At 39.0% G+C, this 19,391-nt stretch overlaps 1 protein-coding gene across 3 annotated transcripts in view; it reads right to left on the bottom strand.

Annotated features, from left to right (window-relative positions):
• Positions 1–19,391, bottom strand: part of RNF17 (ring finger protein 17) — a 116,281-nt gene that overhangs the window by 12,041 nt on the left and 84,849 nt on the right. For all 3 annotated transcript variants that reach the window (XM_051850672.2, XM_008259960.4, XM_051850673.2), the window contains 7 exons: positions 15,530–15,620; positions 13,165–13,280; positions 10,302–10,591; positions 8,536–8,699; positions 5,470–5,589; positions 3,603–3,683; positions 1,120–1,245 (listed from right to left, as the gene is read on the bottom strand). In XM_051850672.2, the coding sequence (XP_051706632.2) occupies positions 1,120–1,245; positions 3,603–3,683; positions 5,470–5,589; positions 8,536–8,699; positions 10,302–10,591; positions 13,165–13,280; positions 15,530–15,620 (988 nt within the window). The remainder of the gene's footprint in view (positions 1–1,119; positions 1,246–3,602; positions 3,684–5,469; positions 5,590–8,535; positions 8,700–10,301; positions 10,592–13,164; positions 13,281–15,529; positions 15,621–19,391) is intronic.

Raw genomic sequence — 19,391 nt, 5'->3', positions numbered from 1 at the left:
CCCCCCCATACCCATCCTACCTCCTACTCCCTCTCCCATCCCATTCTTTATTAAGATTCATTTTTAATTATCTTTATATACAGAAGACCAACTCTATAGTATGTAAAGATTTCAACAGTTTGCACCCATACAGACACATAAAGTATAAAGTACTGTTTGAAGACTAGTTTTACCATTAATTATCATAGTACAACTCATTAAAGACAGAGGTCATACATGGGGAGCAAGTGCACAGTGACTCCTATTGTGGATTTAATAATTGACACTCTTATTTATGATGTCAGTGATCACCTGAGGCTCTTGTCATGAGCTGCCAAGGCTATGGAACTTCTGGAGACAGGGCCATTGTCAAAGTGGAAGTTCTTTCCTCCTTTCAGAGAAAAGTACGTCCTTCTTTGTTGGCCCCTTCTTTCCACTGTGATCTCACAGAGGTCCTATGTGTAGATCATATTTTTGCCACAATATCTTGGCTTTCCATGCCTGAAATGCTCTCATGGGCTTTTCAGTCAGATCTGAATGCCTTAAGGGCGGATTCTGAGGTCAGAGTGCTATTTAGGGCATTTTTCATTCTGAGTCTGCTGTGTGGCCTGCTTCCCATGTTGGATCATTCTCTCCTTTGTAATTCTATCTATTGTCATTAGCAGACACTTGGTCTTATTTATGTGATTCCTCTGACACTTAATCCAATCATATGATCAGTTACACACTTAATATGATCACTTTAGCATGTAAGATAGCAAAAATATAACGTTTAATTAAATTTTTTTTTTTTTTTTGGACAGGCAGAGTTAGTGAGGGAGAAAGACAGAGAGGAAGTTCTTCCTTCCTTTGGTTCACCCCCAAAATGGGCGCTGCGCCGATCCACAGCCAGGAGCCAGGTGCTTCCTCCTGGTCTCCCATGTGGGTACAGGGCCCAAGCACTTGGGCCATCCTTCACTGTCTTCCCGGGCCACAGCAGAGAGCCAGACTGGAAGAGGAGCAACTGGGACAGAACCAGTGCCCCAACTGGGACTAGAACCTGGAGTGCGAGTGCCGCAGGCAGAGGATTAGCCTAGTGAGCCGTGGCACCAGCCTAATTAAACTTTTTCTATGTATGTTTATATAAAAAATTTTACTTACTTCTTTCAGTATCTCTTCAGAATGTTCAAAAGTACAATATTTATAATGTGCCATAAAATAAGAAAGTGACATTCCATCAAAATATAGAAGAATAGATAATTTCTCCCATGGATTTTCAGGCAATTCCTATTTAAGTTTAATAAATAAGATAATTACTATAAAAATAGTCTCTTATGAATAAAATTCTAGTCAGAAAACATAAAATTAGGCTTCTAATAATCACAGTATTATTTGATAGTTTGACTAGTGATTAATTTAATAAAATTTTCTTCCTAGTGTGCTGGCAGGTCATGAGGCAGAAACTTGTTTCTAGTTTGGTTTATATAAAATATGTCCATAAGGTAAAGAATTTTCTAGTGATTTACTAGAAAGCAACTTACTATACATAATTTACCACACATAGCATGTTTAAATAATACTAATAATTTATACTAAATAGGAGAAATAGAAGGTATGATCAGAGGGTGAAGAAATGAATTTTAATTTAAAAACCCTAAAAAGGCAGGAATCAGAAGAAATTAACAGTCTAAAGAGCAGGGCTCATGATAATGTCTCTGAAACTCTGAATAATGTCCACTGACAATTATTAGGTACTATGTTCATAACTGGTCAGCTGAGTGGTGGAAACCTCTTCCATACTTCTTCCACACTCCTCTCCTCACTAAGCTACAGTAATTGCCTTTCAGCAGATTTGCTTGTGTCTTTTCCTACTGCCCAGTCTTCAGTCACTGCAGCAGCCAGAGCGAACAGCAGGTTGGGCTTTCAGGTCAGATCCTAGGGTGCCCACATCTGCCAGCACAGCCTGGCCCCGTTGCCCACTCCCCTGTGCTTGCTCCTTCTGTTCTGGTTTTCCCCTTGACGCTGCTTACAAGGTCTTCCCTCTAATGCCCTTTGCAGTCTGTCTTCACCGATGGCTGTGTTGAAAATAGAAACTCCTCCCTGGTCACACCCCTTCCTATCATTCTTCCTTGCTTTATTTTTCTTCCTAGCACTTATCACTAATATACCCTTGATGTTGTGTTTTGTTTTCTGGCCCCATCACTAAACAGAGGCTCCACCAAGGCAGGGTTTCTGAAACATGCTCCTTGACTGTACGCCCAGGCCTAGGGTGGAGCCCAGCACTCTCCTCAATGTAGAATCCCAGGGGCAGGTCTGGGTAGAGATATGGGCATGCACATTCACAAGTGGGGAAACTCAGCTGAGCAGTCTTTGCTACATTCCAGATTGTTCTCCTGACTATATTAAGCTGATCAGCACAAAGATAGCTCCTTGACTATCAGCAATTTCAATCTCTGCCTCACTTCATGGCCTGCCATGGAGAATGAGTAGCTGGGGAAGGCTCTTAGCACTAACAGAAGCCACTTTATAGTTACATGATCTGGACCTCTTTGTAGGTCTTTATCCTTTATCCCATCATTGTCCTTTGAAACAAATACTTTCCTTACCATTTTTACATCTCAAACATAGTTGCAGGTCAGTTGTATGACCTCACTGCTCAGAAAGCTCCAAAGGGCCTCACCTCTCCTGAATCCTACTCACCACTTCTCCTCATAAAACTCTGTTATTATATCACACTGTTACACTATTTCTAGAAACCTCTTTCTGTGCATTTCATTTCCCTAGCCAGAACAACTGTATCTTTAAAGGATACCTCAGGCCGGCGCCGCGGCTCACTAGGCTAATCCTCCACCTAGCGGCGCCCGCACACCGGGTTCTAGTCCCGATCGGGGCACTGGATTCTGTCCCAGTTGCCCCTCTTCCAGGCCAGCTCTCTGCTGTGTAGAGTGCAGTGGAGGATGGCCCAAGTACTTGGGTCCTGCACCCACATGGGAGACCAGGATAAGCACCTGGCTCCTGCCATCGGATCAGCGCGGTGCGCCAATCGCAGTGTGCTGGCCGCGGCGGCCATTGGAGGGTGAACCAACGGCAAAAGGAAGACCTTTCTCTCTGTCTCTCTCTCACTGTCCACTCTGCCTGTCCAAAAAAAAAAAGGATACCTCAATTCCCATCATCTCTAAATTCCTAATACACTTATTCCCCTCTTGCAGCATGTTGGATTGTATTTTCAGTGTGAACTTCTTAGGTTTGTGTCTTGTTTCACTAACAACATAAGGTCTAGGGCATGGGGATCCTAACAGTTTCCTTTTAAATTACCCTAATGTAACCCAGTGCTGCATACATAGCACCACCCTGAAGGCTGCTACATGTTAAGACATCTCTAATAATTTGATACTGCTATCTGTATCCAAATAAGAATTTTTCAAATTACTGCAATGGTTTCAGAGGTTCTCAAGAACCTGTTCAAAATTAACTTATTTAAAACAAGCCTGGAACCAAAGTGGTAACTTCTTTTATATTAATAAATAATTTATATTCATGTAAGAATACCTATAACATTTTTTATCATCAAAAATATTCCTCAAATTATGTTAGCTGTAATATTTTGTAGCAAACCATTTAAACCAGCTTTAAATACAAATTACCATAACGTGAATTTCCACCTCTCTCTTTGAAAGTAGTTCCTGAAGAAGTTCTATTGCATCTGATTGCCAGATATTTCCCACCTATTTGGGATCAATAAATTCAGTTTCTTACACTTTCATAAAATAAGACAGAGCAGGAAGCAAATTAAGATACACAAAGGTAGCCAAAACAGATAACATTAAATAATATAAAACACATGTTTTTCAAAGAACATAATGGATACATGATAAAAATATTAAAATGTTTAGAATTTGAGCTTCTCCCTACACAGTGTTCACTTAAAACATTTTATGCTTTAAAAACATACACCTACATTAAAGACATCACATTTAAAATTTTAAAAAAGACCAATATGCCAAGGCAGTGCTTACACAAGGCCTGTAAAACATATTCATTAACAAGCAGTGACTGTTAGGTTCTCAGGTGTTAAAGTTCATGGGACAAGGACATAAGCTGTCTAGGAGCTGCTCTTCTGACTGCACTTCTGTTGACATCTAGACCCCAGCAATACAAGGGACTGCAAGCTAAAACCACCCCGCTATGCCGCTCCTGATCCCTGGGTAACAGATACTGTATAAGGAAGGTTTATTGTTTCAGACCAGTAAGTTTTAGCTTAATTTGTTATACAGCGAGAGATAAAATACAACTCTTTAAAGATAAAAAATTTTTACTTATTTGAAAGGAAGGAGTAAGAACCTACTTCCATCCACTGGTTCTCTCCTTTAACGTTTACAACGGTCTGGCTCGGTGCTAAACCAAAAGTCAGGAGGAGCTCAGTCCAGGTCTCCCACATGGGTTGGGGGAACCTAATCACTTTGAGCCTTCACCACTGCCTCTCAGGGTCTGCATTAGCAGAAAGTGGAGCCAGGAATTAAACCTGGGCACTCTGATATTAGACACAGGTATCTGAACTGCTAGGCCAAACACCTGCCCCCTTTTCCATTAAAAAAAAAAAAAAAAGATATGTCACTCTTTTATCTGATTTCCACCTATAAATTTGTTAAAATTTCACTGATTGAAGAAATAAGTTTTACAATTTTAGATGCTTTGCACCCTTCTGTGTAATTTTGTAGTCTTCTTTATAAAAGTCCTTGGCTGTCTTAATAAACTTATTTTTGAGGGTTAAAACATTCTTTGGTGTGCCTGCATCCCATTTCAAAGTGCCTGGGTTTCAGTCTGGTCTCTGCTCCCCATTCCAGCTTCTTACTTACATGTACCCTGGGAAGCAGTGTTGATAGCTTAAGTAATTGATTCCTGCCATCCATCTGGGAGACCTTGATTGAGTTCCTAGTTCTTGGCTTTGGCCTGGCCCAGCCCTGGCTTTTGTAGGCACTTGGGAAGTGAATTAGCAGATGGATGATCTCTCTCCATTTGTCTCTCTGCTTTTCATTATTTATTTATTTATTATAAAATTTTATAAAAATGTAGAAACTTAGTTGAAGGTATTTAATAATTTTCATTACACTGGGAAGGGATTTTACTGTTACATTCTAATTTCTAAAAAAATCATTAATAGGGGCCAGCACTGTGGCATAGTGGGTAAAGCTGCAGCCTGAAGTGCCAGCATTCCATATGGGCACTAGTTTGAGTTCCAGCTGCTCCTCTTTCTATCCAGCTCTCTTCTACGGCATGGGAAAGCAGTAGAAGATGGTCCAAGTCCTTGGGACCTGGAAGAAGCTCCTCGCTCTGGATCGGTGCAGCTCCGGCCAACTGGGAAGTGAACCAGTGGATGGAAGAGTGTACACGTGTGCTCTCTCTTTCCTTCTTTCTATGTAACTCTGACTTACAAGTAAATACATAAATCTTTAAAAAAATCATTAATAAAGTATTTGAAAGCAATCATCCCACAAATTACTGTGTACTCACCGGTATGGTATTATAGAGCTGACAAGGAATACAAAACTGGGGAATATCAGGATATAACAAAATAGGGTAAAGATGACACTGTGGAATCTTCTCAGTGAATCCATGATCTAAATATTGTACCTGAAACAGGTCAGATAAAATTTAGTTAGAATTTATTATTAAAAACCGATATGGTTCCTGGCTTCGGATCAGCGCAGTGCGCCGGCCACAGTGCGCCGGCCGCAGTGGCCATTAGGGGGTGAACCAACGGAAAAGGAAGACCTTTTTCTCTGTCTCTCACTGTCCACTTTGCCTTTCCAAAAAAAAAAAAAACAAAAAAAAAAAAACAAAAAACACAAACTGATATGTTAAACATAGGCATGCACATCCTGGAAAGATGATTAAATCTGGATTTGAGAAAATTTCCAGGGAAAAAAAGCAACATCATATTCTCTCATCTTGTAGTATATCTTTATTATGAGACAGATAGACACACACGCCTTCCATCTATTAGACAACTCAATGCCCACAGTGACAGGGACTAGGCCAAGTAGAAGCCAACAGCCAAGCCCCAATTCAGGTCTCCCACATGTGGCAGGGACCCAAGTACTTGAGCCATCACCTGTTTCCTCCCAGGTTGCATATTAGCAGGATGTTGGAGTTAGGAGTGGAGTCGGGACTTGAACCCAGGCACCCTGATATGAGTCAGTCCAAGTGGCAGCTTAACTACTGCACCTCACACCTGCCTCAAGTCCTTTGTGTTTGCTGTCACATGTCTGCCCTCATAAAAAGGTTTTCTTAAAACCAAAGTGTTTTTGGTTCTTAACAGATTTACAAATTCCTTACAAGAAATCCCTGTATTGCAATTCTTTGTTTCATTTTTATAATTAAATTTCTAAATTATCTTAAAAAGGAAAGCCAACAATTTATTTCTTCTGCTCCAATGTAACAAAATCAATATATCACTGTTTAACTAGGTTTGCTTGGCAATCAGCATTTTAAAACATATTTTTAAATATTAAATTGAGGGATGGTAGAATTAGAAACATACCAGGGGACTCCAATTCAATCCCATCAAGGTGGCATGTACCAATGCCATCTCCCTAGTCCAAGTGATCAATTTCAGTTCACAACCGATCATAATGAAAGGACTAAGAGTCAAAGGGAGCACATAAACAAGTCTAGTACCTGCTAATACTAACCGATAGAATAAATAAAGGGGAGAGTGATCCAATATGGGAAGCGAGATACTCAGCAGACTCATAGAATGGTGGATGTCCTAAACAGCACTCTGGCCTCAGAATCAGCCCTAAAGGCATTCCGATCTGGCTGAAAAGCCCATGAGAGTATTTCAGGCATGGAAAGCCAAGACACTCTGGCAAAAAAACAAAAAACAAACAAACAAAAAAAAAACAAAAACAAACACACACCTAAATGAAAGATCTCTGTGAGTGAGATCCCAGTGGAAAGAACAGGTCTTCAAAGAAGGAGGTACCTTTCTCTGAAGGGAGGAGAGAACCTCCACTTTGACTATGACCTTGTCTAAACAAGATAAGAATCGGAGAACTCAGAGGGCTTCCATAGCCTTGGAAACTCATGACTGGAGCATAGGGAGATTACTGATGCCATAAACAGGAGTGTCAATTTGTAAAGTCAACAACAGGAGTCACTGTGCACTTACTCCTCATGTAGGATCTCTGTCCTTAATGTGCTGTACATTGAGACTTAATGCTATAACGAGTACTCAAACAGTATATTTCACTTTGTGTTTCTATGGGGGTGCAAAATGTTGAAATCTTTACTTAATGTATACTAAACTGATCTTCTGTAAAAAAAGAAATTATTATTTCCCAACTTTACTCTCACTGGGATTAAACATGACAATAGGTCTGATCTGATTTCATCATCATTTAAAAAATCATCTATTATTTTTCACTTTATGTTTCTGTGTGGGAGCAAACTGTTGAAATCTTTACTTAATGTATGCTAAACTGATCTTCTGTATATAAAGAGAATAGAAAATGAATCTTGATGTGAATGGAAGGGGAGAGGGAGTGGGAAAGGGGAGGGTTGCAGGTGGGAGGGACGTTATGGGGGGAAGCCATTGTAATCCATAAGCTGTACTTTGGAAATATATTCATTAAATAAAAGTTAAAAAAAATATTAAATTGAGGGGTCAGCATCCTGGCACAGTGTGTGAAGCTGCTGCCTGTGATGCTAAATATCTGATGAAATATTTCATCATTTTTGTTAACTTTTAGAAAATACAATGTAAATGAAGGTATTTTTATGTGTGCATTTTAAGCTATTTTAGAAGATTCTGAGTGAAATTTAAGTGCTACCTCATAAGTCAGCCCTTACTCTGAAAGCATTAACTAGGCCATAAACAAATTCGCTAGGTTGATTTTTTTTAAAATATTTTATTTATTTATCTGAAAGTTACAGAAATAGGGAGAGGGGGAGGGGGAGGGAGGGAGGGAGAGGGAGAAAGATCGAGAGACAGAGAGAGGTGTCTTATCCACTGGTTCACTCCCCAGATGGCTGCAATGGCCAGAGCTGCGCTGATCTGAAGCCAGGAGCCTCTTTCAGATATCCCATTTGGGTGCAGGGGCCCAAGCACTTGGGCTATCTTATACGGCATTCCCAGGCCATAGCAGAGAGCTGGATGGGAAGTGGAGCAGTGGGGACTCAAACTGGTGCCCATATGGGATGCCACCGCCATAGGCAGTGGCTGTACCTGCTATGTCACAGCACTGGCCCTAAGGCTGATATTTAACATCTTGGAAAACAAGTTGTTTTACATCAAGTGTCAACAGGGCTACCAATTCCAGCTAAGTAGTTCACTCATTAAGGTATAAGTGGTCAAGTCCTTATCTGGAATTTTCTGTTGTTATCTAAACTATTAAGTATATTTAAAAAGAAAAAGAAAAAAAATTTAATTACAAATAAAAGTGTAATAGATCTGATCTTAAAAATTGATCTCATCATGAGACATTTTAACTACATTCTTATGTTTTTATACTCAAAAGACCATTTACTGCAATAGCATTTACCTTGAGAACAGTCACAAAAGTGTACGGGACTCACCCTGATAGTGCCGCCAACAGCTTCTATTACCCTGCCCCGGTACCACAGAGTGTCGGATCCTCTTATTGCACAAGCTTCGCCCTTTTTCCACAAATAAGGCTCCAAAAGACCAAGACATTTTAAATTTTTCTGAATTTCATTCATCATTTTTGCTAGCTCAAATTCTGAAGAAATTATTAAAAGCAAAAAACATTTAGGAAGAATTCCCTACCATTTTCCAGTACAAAGTCATTAATCATATTTAAGCACTTCATAACTTAGGTAATATAATTAAAAGTCAGTCACATAGAACTTTCATAAAAACCTAATTCTGTCAATAGTTTCTCTATGCTTCAAAATACACTATCAAAAACAAAACACTTTCAACATAATTATTATGGAAAGATGATATCATCAACACTATCAATATAATTATTCTGATCTTTGATTATATTTTGATAGTGCAAATGTCAAAAACAGCTCTAAGCATATCAGATAGATATAATAGATAGAAATATAATAGATAGATAGAAAATAACTATTAATTTAAAATGGCAGTTTGATAACATATCTAGGTAAAACAGAATATGTTATGTATTATTTGATGTTTAGCTACGGAATTCTAGGAATGTAAATTAAAATAGCTTTTACTGCTAATCAGTACATTATTTCCAAAGTTAATCTATCTGTATAATTCATAACACAAAAGGCAAGCTCTGGTATCACTTCTCACCCCAATCCTGTTAACAGCTGTGTGATCCTAGATAGTTCTGTTTCTTCCACAATGGCATCTTAACTGTCCTAACGGCATGGCACGGAGATTAAAACATTGAGCACAATGCTTGGCACATAACAGTCAACCAATTTAGCAATAACTAAGTATTTATACTCATCAAGGATAGCTTCTGGTTTAAGTACTATTATTATAGGTCTCAAGACATTATTTACTTCTTCTACAACAGCCAATTGAACAGGTTTATTCTGTGTGTTGTTTTTTTTTAATTAAAAAAATAGTATTTAGGAGATCAAGAAAAGAAAAATCTTGATGAATTTATAGCCACCATACCCTCATGGGCAGGCAGACTTACTAGAGAGTTAGTGGCACTTAAGCCCTAGGAGTGTTGAATCATGTGAGTTAGAGTATTCTGGATGGGCCCAGACCATAGTCAGAAAGCATGTGCACAAAAACCTAAGGAAATATCACGAAAGACCTAAATGTTTTTCAAAGGATTCTGAATCTCCAGTCATTTTTTGTGAATTATTTCCTCACTCTCTTCAAATAGAGAGAAATAAATCCTTTTTTCTTACAGAGCCTACAAACTCATCTAAATGGCAGGTCTTACAAAACTGGCATTACCACAACCTCCCACAGCTCCCTACTCTGCATCTTCGACACAATGTGGGGAAATAAGGAACACACAGTGGTGCCTGGCAGATCAATGTGTACTAATCCTGATGTAAGAGTCATTTTTCCAGACTTATTTGGGAGGGTTGTATAATCTGCCATAATAGTGGAAATGGAAATTCCAAACTGAGAATCATGCTCAGTGTAACACATTAGCATTGCTACATTAAAATAATGAAAAACTCAAATAACTATGTGGTAGGCATTGTTAAAAGCTATTGTATATATTGCAGGAAATCATTTAATCTAAAAATCCTGTGAAAATGAGGTTAAAGAAGTTCATTGTTTACCACGGTATTTCATGCATGCCTATCTTACCAGACAACTGGAGATACTAGGTATATGTTCACTGACTAACCCTACAGAACTTAAAACATCTCACCTGATAATTTAGGGACCACAAATATAGTTCCATCATCACCAATGCAGCTGACAACTGCCTCAAACACTTTCATGTTAGGAATAGCTGGTGGTTTGTAGCATCCAGGGGCTCTTGGTTCTGCAATTTTCTCCTTAAATTCATAAACTTTGTGTTCACTGGTTATATCAGCAGATTTTTTGTCAGGGACAAAGCTAATTTTAGTACACTTGGTAACTACTGAATCTTCCTGTTCCAGGGGCCTTTCCGGAGACTTCTCCGATACTGAGCAGCTGTCAGCTAGTGTATCAATTCTGTAACACCCAAAAAGAATTCTTCTAAACATGAATAAATATAAAAATATGGAGAAAACTTTCTCTACAAAAAGAATCCTTCAAATACACTTGAAATAGAAACTGTTATAGTCTAGAATATACTAGCTTATTTGTTACATGAAAATGAACATGTTACAATGAAAATGATTTTAAATTATGTGACTGATGAGAAAAAACAAAAACAGTATAATTTCATCTAAATGTTTTAAATTACTATTACCTATTTACATGATACTCTCAAAAATTTCATGAATTATATATCAAGTATTGTACAATTAACTAGTTATTAGAAAACACCTTTAAGTTGATTTTAATTTAGTCCATAGACAGAACATATACATGTATACTTATAAAATAATAAAGGGAATATGAGGTTCTTATAAAAAAATAAGGTACTATTAAGGTACTAGGTTTTGGTGGTAATATGCTATATTTGCTCATTTTTTTTTACTTCATGTTATTTTCTTCCAATTCAGAAAAGTATGCAGGGGCCAGTGTTGTAGTGTAGTGAGTTAAGCTGCCGGCGGAGACATCAGTATATGTTCCACTGTATCAGCTGTTCCACTTTTTTTAAGATTTAATTTATTTATTTGAAAGGCAGAGTGAGAGCGATTGAGAGGTCTTCCATCAGCTGGCTCACTCCCTGAATGGCTGCAATAGCTGGAGCTGGGCCAATCCAAAGCCAGGAGCCAGAAGCTTCTTCCAGGTCTCACATGTGTACAGGGGCCCAAGGACTTGGGCCATCTTGTATTGCTTTCCCAGGCCCATTAGCAGGGAGCTGCATTGGAAGTGGAGCAGCCGGGACTCAAACTGGGGCCCGTATGGGATGCTGGCAATGCAGACAACGGTTTAACCCACTGCGCCACAGCACCAGCCTCCGGCTGCTCCTCTTCTGATCCAGCTCCCTACTAAAGTGCTTGGGAAAGCAGAAGATCTCTCAAGTGCTTGGGCCCCTGTCACCCATGTGGAAGACCCAGAAGTTGTTCCTGGCTTCCTGGCTTCAGCCTGGCTGTGTCCACTGAGGACACCTGGAGAGTAAACCAGCAGATGCAAAGGTCTCTCTCTCTTCCTCTGTTAACTCTGCCTTATAAATTTTTTTCAAAGTACATCTAAAATCTAGAGGGCAACATTAACACCATTCACAGAATTATAGATTTTCATTTCTTCTAATTTCCTGTACTTTTCTGTTAAAATAAGCATCCTACAACAGCTATGTAAATTCGTGTGTTAATTTCCCAAATGCCCACGATAAATGACAGTGCTGTAAAAGCAGTAAATAGCACAGCAAAACTCTCATGATCAGTGGCAGGTAATTGTGGTACTGACTTGCCTAGTTTTTTTTTTTTTTTTTTTTAAAAAACCTTAACACTTCTTTTATCAAAAAACTGTAGTAGCCCAGAATTACCAAAAACCCAGAAAAGATGTATGTAGTCTAGGACATATGACCTTGCCAAGGCCCTGGCCTCTCAGTCTGCATCAAGTAACCAACTGCACTTGGTCAGTTACAAGTCCCATTTCATTTTTTATTTTTCTCTTTCCATTTCATCAGGACTGGCACCTGGTCCAAATAAGATGAGCTACTGATAATGGTTTGGATAATAGTTTGTGTGTTCCCAAAAGGCCTAGGTGTTAAGGGCTTGGTTTCTAGAATCTTAGTTATTTGATCAAGGATAGACCTTAATCCATTTATGGTGTCTGAAGACGGGGTCCTACAAAGTGGCTGAGTTGGATTAGGTGGTTAGGGTGGCACTCCATGGTTAAACCATGCTGACAAATGTGCTGTCTCTCCCTGCCTCCTGGCTGACCATGTGATCTTCCCTCTGCACACAGACTTATCAGAGGCCAGCCTAGTGAGGCAGTCCCATTTTGGAATGAACCTCTGAAACTGTACAAAAAAATAAACTTTTTCTTTACAAGTCAGCCTATCTCAGGTATTTAAGTTAGAGTGACAATAAATTTACTAAGTATACCAAACATGGTACAAAGCAGCTCCCTGGAACATTTGAAATCCCAGCATGCCCCTGCATCTACACACACAGAGATAAATGATCCTTCTCCCTCTGAACCAACAGTACTTAACCCAAACTCAGTACACAAAAGGATCTTTAAATGTAAATATTGCTCAATTACTCTTTAGCTACTTATTCTTATTTAATATATTTAAATGTCAATGTATAACCACCAGAATTTCCATCAAAAGCTCAAACACCTCTGAGAAAAGATGCCAATGGTTCAGATCTGTTATCTACTATAATGTTCCCTCTTTCTTTGGTTTCAGTGTAAACGCCCAAGGAAAAGTAAAAAGTATAAAGGCTGGTATGTTAGAAGGGAGTTTGAGAATGCAAAAGCTGATGGGCTTGAAAAGACACATAACCAATTCTGAGGGTATCTGCTTCTGAGTTGACTCCTCAGGGATTAGTTTATAAATAATCTTTAAGAGCAAATAAGATGCAATTCAGGTTTGAAGAAATACGTATTTGAAGCTTTCACAGGTAACTGAGAGATGCAGGCATCATCAACTGATGTCAAAAAATTTTAAAGAAAGTCTGTACCTCTTTTCTCTCAAAGCCAAACCCTTTTTAATCAAATACTTAGAAACATCCACACGCTCTCCTTTTTCATCTCTGCAGAAGATTTTCACAGGTAAAGGCCATGTTGTATTGTTGTCCTGCAGTGATAAATCAAAGTAGGAGATACAGAAATGATATATTCTCTAAGCAAGAAAAAAATTTCTCAAGAGAGAAAAGTTACTTTGATAATTAAATATCTCAGAAAAGAGCATGGAAGATAGTTAACAGGGACAATCATTTTGCAAAACATGCCAAGACGACCTCACTGTGAAACTTACCTCCTCACAGAAAAAAAAAAAAAAAAAGCAAATGGAAAACATTTCCCCATCAAGGGAAGCAAAACAATAGTTATGTTTCTCTATTTCCTTAAACTCTTTGTAAACTATAGAATCAAAATATATTCTCCAAGGTGTGCCTTATTTCCTGTATAAAAAGCAAAACTACAAAACACACACAGAAAAATGAACTATATAAGACTTTTTTTTTTTTTTTTGACAGGCAGAGTGGACAGTGAGAGAGACAGAGAGAAAGGTCTTCCTTTTGCCGTTGGTTCACCCTCCAATGGCCGTCGCGGCTGTCGCGCTTCGGCCGGCGCACCGCGCTGATCTGAAGGCAGGAGCCAGGTACTTATCCTGGTCTCCCATGGGGTGAAGGGCCCAAGCACTTGGGCCATCCTCCACTGCACTCCCAGGCCATAGCAGAGAGCTGGCCTGGAAGAGGGGCAACCGGGACAGAATCCGGTGCCCCGACCGGGACTATAACCCGGTGTGCCGGCGCCGCTAGGTGGAGGATTAGCCTATTGAGCCGCGGCGCCAGCCAAGACATTTCTAATCATTAAATAAAACGTATTTAAATTAGAAAAATAAAGGAAACAATGTTTTTAAGTATCCCAAAAAGATATATGCCTCTTTTTAAATCCACTCACACAAATCTTGTGATATACCATCAATAAGAGACTATCAAAAAGTTTGTGGCAAACGTGTATTATGACAAAACTGTGCATGGACGTCACAAATTTTTGCTCCAAAATAAACTTCAAAAATTCCATCTATTTTTCTGAGAGGCAGAGAGAAAGGGAGATTTCACACCTGCTGGCTCATCCACAAATGCCCACAGTGGCCAGGGAGGGGTCTGAAGCCAGGACCCAATAATTGAGTTATCACCACTACCTCCCAGGGTCTGCACTAACAGGAGGCTGGAGTTAGAAGCAGAGGTGTGTATTGAACCCAGGCATCCCAATATGGGACACAGATGTTCTAATCAGTAGGACAATTGTCTACCGTTAAATCTATCATTTAAACTTTTTAATTAGAGGGGCCAGTGCTGTGGTGCAGCAGGTTAATGCCCTGGCCTAAAGCGCCGGCATCCCATTTGGGTGCCGGTTCATGACTGGCTGCTCCACTTCCAATCCAGCTCTCTGCTATGGCCTGGGAAAGCAGTGGAAGATGGCCCAAGTTCTTGGGCCCCTGCACTCGCAAGGGAGACCCGGAAGAAGCTCCTGGCTCCAGATCGGCGCAGCTCCGGCCGTTGCGACCAATTGGGGAGTGAACTAGTGGATGGAAGGCCTCTCTGCCTCTCCTCTCTGCCTAACTCTGACTTGCAAGTAAGTAAATCTTTAAATTTTTTTTTTAATGAGAGAGAGAGAATGAGAATTGCGAGAGAAACTGATTGACCTGTGGGAGACTCCAATTGGGTTCCTGGTGCCTGGCTCAGCAGATGTGGCATTTGGGGAGTGAACCAGCAGATGGCAGACCTCTCTCTCTCTGCCTTTCAAATCAGTGTATTTAAGAAACAATTTCAAAAGGCTTCAGAAATGTTGCTAAGATCCATATTATATATATACATATATGGCTATATATATATAGTTGTATATATATATATTTTTTCACTCGAGGCACACACACGCACACACCCATGTGTATAGAGCTCCCATCTGCTGTTTCACTTTCCAAATGCACCTAACAGCTCAAAATCCAGATTTCCCACATGGGTGGCAGGAATACAATTATTTGAGCCATCACTGCTGTCTCCTCGGGTCTGCACTATCAGGAAGCCAGATTCAGGATCTAGAGTCAGGAATTGAACCCAAGTATTCCTATGTGAGAAGTGGGAGTCTTAACTGGTAGGCCAAATGCCAGTTTCCCACGTTATATTTTTAATGTGCAAGTTATCAATTCAAGCATATTTAAAAACAACTTGATTCAGACAATCATTTGAAAATAAGATGAAAAAATTTTGCAACAAAATCCAAATAGCTGTTTTCTCAACAAGACAGAAAGTGGAACTGATGAAAACATTAATGAGATCATCAGTACACATCTGTTGTAATGCTTACTCTACTACCCACCTGTAAGATTATAGTTGCTACAGCTCCAGTTAAGTACAATGAAAGACAGTCACAAGCTGTGGCTGTCCACTTGTCACTCCCACCAGTTGGTCTGAAACAGATCATATGACAATTTGTTTCATACAAGAAACATTCCATATACACATAAATAGTGAAAGATCAATTTAAACATAGACTTATGTTATTTATGTGTATCTATTTTGAAGCCATAATGAGGACCTCAAAGTATATATATTTTAAGTATTTTTTAGTCAGCATTTCATATGTCAATTAGTCTATAAACTCTAAGAGAACAGGAATTATTATGCCTAATACAGTACCTGGCACATAAAAGGTATTCCAAAAGTGTTTAATGCAAAAAAAAGTCTTTTGCCATGATTCCATTGCTTACTTTTAGAAGTTTTTTGGAAATGAGATTTGAATTGCTTCCCAAAATAAGTCTCAACAGTTTATAGAATTTTTTTATTCTTGTTTCAACAAAATTAAGTAGTAGATGTAATAATGCAACTTTAAATGACTAGAAATTAGATGAGTGTCTAATTTTGATGGCAGGCAATAATGAATAGTAAAAATGCTCAATGAATATTTGACAGATCAATGAAAAGCAGAGTATCTGACTTTATTATTCATTGTTTTTAGTTTTCATAGTGGAAACTGACTTTAGGCTTTTTAAAAAAGATTTATTTATCTGAAAGGCAGAGTTAGAGAGAGAGAGAGAAATCTTTTCCATCTGCTGGCTGGTTCACTCCCCCTATGGCCGCAATGGCTGGGGCTGGGCTGGGTGCTAGGGCCCAAGCAATTGAGCCATCTTCGGCTGCTTTCCCAGGCACGTTAGCAGGGAGCTAGATCAGAAGTGGAATAGCCAGGACTCAAACCATTGCCCATTTGGGATGCTGGTATTGCAGGTGGTAGCTTAACCTGCTGTACAACACACTGGCCCCCATCCTTTAGGTGTTTTTAGCCATCAAACTGAGCCCCCAAGAAGAAAGATGGAATACCACTGATGAGGTTACACAGTTCATGAGCAGGTCCTGAAGGCTAACAGGCTTTTCAGATCCAGAATTTCATAAGCTGACCCATGAGCAAAGTAAATAATCAGGTCAATCTTTCATAATAAATGGTTTGTATTCATGAACTAATCAAATCAATGGGGCATGTAGTTTGACCAAGTAGAATTCGGTAAATATACTACAGTATTCGTTATGAAGGTCAAACTGTTTTTATGAGCCATGAAACTCTAGTAATTTCTAGAATTATGGTTTAATGCTTACTATGATATACAAATAAAAACCAGTGCAAGATTAGGGTCTATGATTTATTATAGATACACCTTTTATGAACATTAACTCTTTAACATCAGAAGACATTTACAACATAAAAAAATTATGGATACAAAATGTCAGTTGAAGAAGTAAGAGTTCTGGGAATGGTGGTGTGAATGTTCTTAATCTCACACTTAAAAATTGCAAGAGGGATAAATTTTATGTCAACTGAATCATAAAAATCTACGGAAAAGAATTTTAGAACAGTAGTAAAACAGAGTTCCAGTTTTCGATTCAGGCCTTGTTTTCTGGTTTTTTTTTTTTTTTTTTTTTTAGAAAACTTTCATTTAAAAATATAAATTTTGAAAGTACAACTTTTGGATTATAGCGGGTTTTCCCCCATAACCACCCTGCCACCCGCAAACCATCCCATCTCCTACTCCCTCTCCCATCCCATTCACATTGATTCATTTTCAATTATCTTTATATATGGAAGATCAACTTAGTATATACTAAGTAAAGATTTCAACAGATTGCATCCACACAGACACACAAAGTGTAAAGTACTGTTTGAGTACTAATTATACCGTTAATTCACATAGTACAACACATTAAGGACAGAGATCCTACATGGGGAGCAAGTGCATAGTGACTACTGTTGTTGATTTAACAATTGACACTTTTATTTATGACATCAGTAATCACCTGAGGCTCTTGTCATGAGCTGCCAAGGCTATGGAAGCCTCCTGAGTTCACAAACTCTGACCTTATTTAGACAAGGCCACAATCAAAGTGGAAACTCTCTTTTCCCTTCAGAGAAAGGTATCTCCTTCTCTGATGGCCTGTTCTTTCCACTGGAATTTCATTCACAGAGATCTTTCATTTAGGTCATTTTTTTTGCCACTGTGTCTTGGCTTTCCATGCCCGAGAAACTCTCATGGACTTTTTACCCAGATCCAAATGCCTTAAGGGCTGATTCTGAGGCTGGAGTGCTATTTAGGGCATTTGCCATTCTATGAGTCTGATTGTATCCCGCTTCCCATGTTGGGTCGTTCTCTCCTTTTTTAATTCTATCAATTATTATTAGCAGTCACTGGTCTTATTTATGTGATCCCTTTGATACTTAATCCTATCTTTATGATCAATTATGAACTTAAACTGATCATTTTAACTAGTAAGATGGCATTGGTACATGCCAACTTAATGGTGTTCTATGGCACATTTCTAGCTCTACCATTAGGGCTAAGTCTGAGTATGTGTGTGTGTCAGGCCTTGTTTGTAATCCTAACTGAATAGTCAGCTGTTTTAACCTGTATTACAAGATACTTAACCTCTTGAAGATTCAATTCTCTCATCTGCAAATACTACTGTATCTGAAGTTAAAGATTTGTTGTGAGGATTAAGTGAAATAGTGGCTACATAATGCAACTAGTACAGGGCTCAGCTATTGTTACTAGTCTCTTAAGATAGTATTCTATTCCATTCCATAAGATACAATTCAAAATGTATACAGAAACACATTCTATACAATATTAGGTATATTTATGAGACTTACAGAAATCTGCTCAATCACTATATTCAGAATGAACTATTTTTCTAATTTAAATTTTAATTTGAAAGGGGGGAAAAGTGGTAGAGAGTTCTCCCATCCACTGGTTCAATCCCTAAATACCCAAACAGCTGGGTCCAGGTTAGGCTGAAGACATGATCTAGGAACTCAGTTTGGGTCTCCCACATGGTTGTAAGGATCCCAACTACTGCTGCCTCCCAGTGTATGCATGAACAGGAAGCTGGAATTGGGAGCAGAGCTAAGACTTGAACCCAACATTGATATGGAATGCAGGCAATTCCAAGCAGTGTCTAAACTGCTGCACCAAATGCCTGCCACCTGATTGATCTATTCAAGTTGGCAATGAAAAATGATAGGATTTATACAATATGTGGGCCTAAGATTCCCATTTCACAGCACTGATTTTACAAATATGATTCCACAGTCTATTCAAGATTACAGAGAAGAGAGATGTGCATGGAAGACTGGAGTCATGTTCTGTGCCAATGGGTGGGCTAACGGAGACTATTACTGACGAACTCTTTAAGAGCAATAAACAGGTGAACTGTACACAATCAAAAGTGGTCGCTAAGAAGAGGGCATACTATTCTAAATTCATTTTAAAAGTTAGGTTTCAAAGCGAACAAATCAAACCAATGTTTCATTTATATGTACTTCAGGCAAACAATTTCTCGGTGACAATTTCTTTATTTCTATTATTGGGATGATAATACTTCCTATATCAGTGGTGTTGTGAGAACTAAATGAATACATGGAATGTATGCCATAGAATGACCTAGTAGACAATAAATTTTAGACGTATTAAAAAAAAAGGGGGGCCAGGATTGTGGCATAGTGAGTAAAGCCACTGTCTGCAGTACCAGCATTTCATATGGGTGCCGGTTTGAGTCCTGGCTGCTCCACTTCCAATCCAGCTCTCTATTATAGCCTGGGAAAGCAGAAGATGGTCCAAGTCCTTGGGCCCCTGCACCCACGTGGTAGACCTGGAAGAAGCTTTTGGCTCCTGCCTTCGGATCGGCACAGCTCCAGC

The sequence above is a fragment of the Oryctolagus cuniculus genome, chromosome 9 (genome assembly GCF_964237555.1).
Source record: "Oryctolagus cuniculus chromosome 9, mOryCun1.1, whole genome shotgun sequence".
NCBI lineage: Eukaryota > Metazoa > Chordata > Mammalia > Lagomorpha > Leporidae > Oryctolagus > Oryctolagus cuniculus.
Note: the sequence above shows the minus strand (reverse complement) of the source record. Positions and strands in the feature narration are given on the sequence as shown.